This window comes from Leptinotarsa decemlineata, unplaced genomic scaffold (assembly GCF_025532065.1).
Source record: "Leptinotarsa decemlineata unplaced genomic scaffold, Ldec_3_MD MMD2_tig00005002_RagTag_RagTag, whole genome shotgun sequence".
Taxonomy (NCBI): Eukaryota; Metazoa; Arthropoda; class Insecta; order Coleoptera; family Chrysomelidae; genus Leptinotarsa; species Leptinotarsa decemlineata.
In genome coordinates this window covers 1,630,347-1,636,346 of record NW_027412614.1, presented here as the reverse complement: position 1 = coordinate 1,636,346, position 6,000 = coordinate 1,630,347, and the positions used below count along the sequence as shown (strand labels likewise).

The following is a 6,000-nucleotide window of genomic DNA, read 5'->3' as shown; positions in this document are numbered from 1 at the left end:
GCCACGCTTGGCACATGCTTCATGCCAAATGTAACAGAATCCTTGTTTATTGGTAGTATCATAAATTGTGAAATCAAAGGCATTTAATTTTCTTTTATAATAAAAGGTTGATACTTGGCCCTTTGGTAATTGGACAACGGCCTGAAGATCGAAACAAGAAACAATAAGATTTGAATTGGCTTCCCTGCTTGCTTCCTTATCATGTTTTTTCTCTTCTCGTGATAGTTCTTTTTCTTTTTTATGTAAATCCATCTCTTGTTTCATGTTTATCCTTTCTTCTTCTGAGCTATTGTTATAGCTTTCGCAGAAGGAACATTGGTCCTTTTTTGGTTGAAAAAATCCAATGTTAAATTTTGTAGTCAGAATTTCGTCATACTTATGCTGTTTTGCAAAAGAAATACCTTTATCTTGACAGCTTTTTTTGTATAGTCTGTACATCTCTGCTTGGTTTAAGTCTCCGTCGATATATTCTCTTTTAGTATCGGACCTACAATAGTGGCTCTCTATTCTAGCAAATGAATTTATATGATCAATTATATCTTTGATGGTTTGAGGGTCTGTTTTGGGTTGGTTTGAATGTTTGCCCCTAAGATCTGGCTCAATAACGCCTGTAGATGACATCTTTTTTTTACAGTAGTTAAAAAAGTTGAACTAATGCATAACGTATCAGTAAACATCTTTTTACAAACTTTTACTTTATTTCTGTTGATGATGAAATTGTAAGAATAATTTGCTGATCTGTGCGAGTCATCTTTCTTATAACAGTATTTTGGTTTTACTTCATCCATTAGCTTTGAGATAAAGTCTCTTTTTCTGGTGATATCAGTAAGCGTTAGAAAATCAGATAACAATTTTTTTCTATCTTCCAAGTCAACATTTTCTGAACACTTTAATTTACACTTGTCTCCACAACCTTCTTTTACAGTTTTTGCCTGCTTCAGGTTACCTGATTTTGTTTGATAAGCTTCACCTGAATTTACTTTAAATTTTTTCACATTTTTTGCCCAAAGTTTCTCGTTTTTCAATCTTTTTTTGGTTCCTCTGTTTATTTCTATGATTTCTTGATCTTGAGGTTCCTCTTGTACTTTTTCAAACTCTAATATTGGCTGTTGAACGTTATTTTCAAGGTTTTCATTCTCTTCATACTCTCTATCAGAACTATAACCATTTTCATCTGGTATATAATCATCACTCTTATCAGAAACATCGTCCTCATAAACGTTATTGCCATCATATTCACTTCTTGATCATAGGTTTTAACTTCTTCCTGCTCCTCATATTCCTGATTATTATTGTTGACTTCAGTAACAAGCTGGACTTCTTGTAATTCAATATTAGTATCATCAAACAAAAATTCACCTTTTAAAACATCATCAGCTGTAATATTTTCATTATTATACGTTAAAATGTAAACACCTTCTGAATTTGGATGCGCCACTTCCAGAACTGGTACAGAACTGGTCTCAACAAAATTTGATTGTAGAGTCTCAACTTGAGGCCGGTTTTCCATCTGAAAAACAAGTGGAACGATTTAGGCCTTCTCTCAACTACACGCCCGGGATTGTTAAATAATAAACTAAAATCTTACCTTTTCATGATCCGCTTTGGATTCCTCCACAAACAATATCTGTAGCATCTTTTTCCCTCTGCCTTCATTGACATTTTCAATAAAACTATTCATTCTGGAAACTAATAACTCATACACTTTCAGAAATGTTACAAATAACCTTCCAAACTACCTTTCCAATTTCACAAGTTCTCTTCAAAAACAATAAACCACAGGTTATTCAACAGGTTATCTCTATGAACAGCTGAGAAATAAAACATTTTGTGATATTACACTATTGCACTATAATCAAGGTTTGGAACAGCATAAATGTTTTGTGATGTTTCAGTGTTGCTCTAGAAACTAAAAGGCCGTTTTCACACTAGCCGACACGACCCCGACCCGACACCGACCCGACACCTACCCGATTTGATGCCGACCTGATAAAATCGGATGTGCTTTCACATCAGACAGACAGTCGGTGGCAGTAATTCGACGTAGCAGCTCTGTGTTTTATAAACGTGAAAAAATGGCTGACAGACGTTTGTATTTGTTATATTTGTTGCATTTAAGATCTAAGAGGCGGAAATACATGAGGAAGTATTGGGTCCACCCGATCATTAAAGTTCGGTATGTAGAAGGCGCATTCTACACTCTATTTGAGAAATTAGCTTCGGAGGAAAAAAAGTTTTTTAATTTTTTCCGAATGAGTAATGCTACATTTGATTACTTAGTTGTGAACTTGCGTGATTCTATCAAGAAAGAAGACACCAAATTCCGAATGGCAATACCACCTGAAGAAATGTTGTCAGTAACATTAAGGTAAGTGGATTGTAAATATTAGTTCAACATCTTATTTGATGAAAACTTAATTTATGCTTTCAGATTACAAAAATTCCCAAAAAAAGTTACCTATACTTATTACATTGCTACAATGGTACTGTATTTCTTAATCTATGGTAATATCAATATTTGAGTATCAGCTTAGGTTTAAGGCCAAGCAGAACTTCCCATTTCATCATTTCGGAGGTAGACGGAATTACCAGATGAAACAAAGTCGTGGGTGCTTGGATAGTTAAAAGTGGAAAGAGCAGCTGAGCTTGGACGTGATCGTTTGTCTTTTATAGATTTAATAGCCCCCAGAAATTCCATATGAAGATCAAGTAATTCAGATTCGTTAAAGTCACGTATGTATGGCTTAAACGAGAGCAGCATTAACTCGTGATCAGTAGGTACATGTGCAGGCTTTTTAATTTCAGATAGAATTTCTTGCTCAATGAAGTCAGGTTCCCGTCTTTTCAAGTTTTTTCCAGGAGGTCTATTTACTTTCTTCTTTTGGTTAATAGATACGTTAGCACATATTACTTGTGAATCATTTGGAAGAATCGCATGATCATTTACCTCGGTTTCTGAGGGAGATAGAGGTTGAATTTGTGTATCACTTTCATCTTCTGGTTGCACAGCCTGAGTCAAGTTGTTTATGGTGTCATCTTTTTGGATTGATTTCAGTAGGTATTGCAAGTGTTCGGCGTACATATAACTCTTTTTTGCAGCTTGTCCACTTTTTGTTTTTTGAGAACGTATGAAAGCATCCCTTATGTTTTCCCATTTCTTCATTATGACATCGCCTGAAACAAGAATCATTTTGTAGTGTTATGCTTATCAAACAACTGTTTTGTTTTTCAAGCTGCGGGTAACAACTAGTTCTGTAATAATTTACCGTATTTATACCTGTATTATAGTTACATTTATTGTTACAGGTATCTGGCATCAGGAAACACATTGACAGATTTGCATTACACATTTAGGATTGGCATTTCTACATTAAGCAATATAATTAATATTGTATGCAGTAAAATATGGGACATATTTTGTGGCGAATACCTAAAAGAAATGAAACGGCAAGACTGGGAAGAAGTCGCAGACGAGTTTAAAAGAAAAGCAAATTTTCCAATGTGCCTAGGCGCGATAGACGGCAAGCACATTCGGATACAAAATTTTCCTCATGCTGGATCAGTGCATTTTAACTATAAAAAGTTTTATTCCATAGTACTGTTAGCTATTGTAGATGCTAACTACAAGTTTGTCTATGTTGATATCGGTGCATATGGTAAGGATTGTGACTCTTCCATTCTACAATGTACAGAATTTTGGAGAAAGTTAAGTCTTGGAGAACTAGACATTCCTCCGTCGAAGGGTCTTCCCCCAAAAGATATAAAAGTGCCACATGTTTTTCTTGGTGACAGTGCGTTTGCTATTCACGAACACATCTTGAAGGAGTTTTCAAGTAATAATATGAGTGTTAAGCAACGTGTTTTCAATTACAGACTACACCGAGCTCGCAGGTATGTTGAGTGTGCATTTGGCATCCTCAGCAACAAATGGAGGATCTTCCATAGACCTTTAAATGTTTCTAAACAGTTTTCCAAAAATATTGTCAAAGCTTGTGTGGTTTTACACAATATAGTTCGGTCGAGAGACGTGGGAGGACATGATGACGAAATGATAGTTCCAGGAACTCAATTCCAAAACCTAACCAGGAAGACGAAGGAAACAGGAAAAACCGGGAGAGGTGTTCGCACAACTTTTGCCAACTATTTTGTGAGTGATGAAGGCAAGTTACCTTGGCAGTTATCAAAAATCTAAGGCTATTATGAACTAATAGGATTCTTAACCAACAATGTACATAATGTACTAAACTAAAAAGGTACATTAAAAATTGTACGTACTTACCGACTTTTTTCTTTTCTTCCGTATTTAATGTGTCATATCCATCTTCTAGGTATTCAAATATTTCCTTCCAGCTCCTTTGACGAAGAATTTTATTTTTGTTTCCCTCATCACTTTTATCCCATAAACAAGGCTTTGATTCGACTAATTCAATCAGAGTTACTATGTCATACTTAAATACACTCATTTTAAAAACACTTCAGAACGAAGAACGAACAAACAACTAACAACCGGTGGCTAAATTATCGGGCCGATAGTAGTGGGGCAGGTGGTGCCCGCCGACATGGCGGCACCGATACCGACCCGACGCCGACATTTCGTCTAGTCTGAAAGCGCTCCCTTGTATTAAATGCTATGTTTACTCCAGTGTTGTCGGGCCGATGTCGGGCCGATATCGTGTCGGTGGTGTGTCGGCTAGTGTGAAAACGGCCAAAGATATTTATTTGTGAAATAGTGTACTATTTTGAGTTGTTATTGTGTTGACCCACCAAAACCATCAGCTCAGGATGAAGTAAGAGTAAAACAAATGGTAAAAAAAATAAGGAAATGTAATATTTTGATATATTACTGTGTTGCTTTGGACGTAGTTCGGTGTCATTCTTCAGAATTAGTAATATCTCAAAATGTCAAAATTTTGAGATATTACTGTTTTGCACTGGGACAGCGATGTGTGTCCGGAAATGAGCCGTTTCAGAAATACAGGGCGTTGAAGTTGCAAAATAAAAAGACCCTTTTCGTCGTAGCTCCCGGACTAAAAGGAATAAATTATTGAAACTCAGCAAATCGATTACGAGATAGAATGTGCTTCCTCCAGTGGTATGTTTGCTTCAGTATCAGTAGCCAGTGGCGTTCCAGCGGGGTAATAGCTTATATTTCCCCCCTTATTTTTTACGCCACTGACTTTATATCCACAACCGTCTTTTTTTTGAATTCCTTGATCAATTTTCACGTTACATTCTTTGTGCTAACCTTCCATTTCGTCCCGATTTTCCATAAATAAGGTGCATGTCCGCTAACTCTTCGAATGTAAAATTCATTTTTATTATATGAAATACACAATCAAACACTTTCTGACAGCTACGTTAACTTGGAAGTGTCATACGAATCTCATTTCATTTCCACAGCCCCCTAACAAATTTATTGTTGTCAATGAATAAAGTAATCCTCATTGCTTAGGTGGATCAAAGATTGTTATAAGTCACGTGAATGTATTCTGAAACTATTCAACCAGTGGCTGAAGAACTCGAGAATATCGGTACAGTTATCTAACAAAACTATGATAGATATGCCCAGGAAACATTGTAGATGGCTAAGGTTGAAACAAGTAATGGTATTTTGGTTAATCGATAAAACTTGGATTTTTACCCAGTGAGAGAAGATAATTCGATAAAACATTCTGAGTTCAGTTTTGCCAACTATTCGTAATTGTCTTTGAAAATCGTTTGGATGGAACATTTTATTAAAAAATAAATCTCGAGGTGAAGCCATTCAGTAGGTCTGCGGCCTCACAACATATCTGCAAAAAAAGTTGGTAAAATGGTAGAAAATCCGCAATATGTTGCCGAAGTGAATAATTTTTCAAGCACACAATGAATGGTAGAATGATGAAAGAGTTCCAATAATTTCGGTTTTGGAATTTCCATTATTTTACTCGATTATTAATATTCCCATATGAGAATGCACCTATCAGTTCAACTCAATTTTTCTCGAAAACTACTGGTTTT

The 6,000-nt window shown here is 35.8% G+C and overlaps 2 protein-coding genes across 2 annotated transcripts; both read right to left on the bottom strand.

The window, feature by feature from the left end:
* Window positions 1-1,096: 1,096 nt before the first annotated feature.
* Window positions 1,097-1,894, bottom strand: LOC141484179 (uncharacterized). The gene is made up of 2 exons (XM_074179273.1): window positions 1,589-1,894; window positions 1,097-1,510 (listed from the first exon to the last, which is right to left on the bottom strand). Exons 1-2 carry the CDS (start codon window positions 1,679-1,681, stop codon window positions 1,097-1,099), a joined length of 507 nt encoding a protein of 168 aa, XP_074035374.1. The 5' UTR covers window positions 1,682-1,894.
* A 505-nt stretch (window positions 1,895-2,399) lies between these two features.
* On the bottom strand, window positions 2,400-4,709 carry LOC141484224 (uncharacterized). Its single transcript, XM_074179306.1, has 2 exons — window positions 4,280-4,709; window positions 2,400-3,174 (listed from the first exon to the last, which is right to left on the bottom strand). The coding sequence occupies exons 1-2, from the start codon at window positions 4,461-4,463 to the stop codon at window positions 2,537-2,539; spliced, it is 822 nt and encodes a 273-aa protein (XP_074035407.1). The 5' UTR covers window positions 4,464-4,709; the 3' UTR covers window positions 2,400-2,536.
* Between the last annotated feature and the right edge of the window lie 1,291 nt (window positions 4,710-6,000).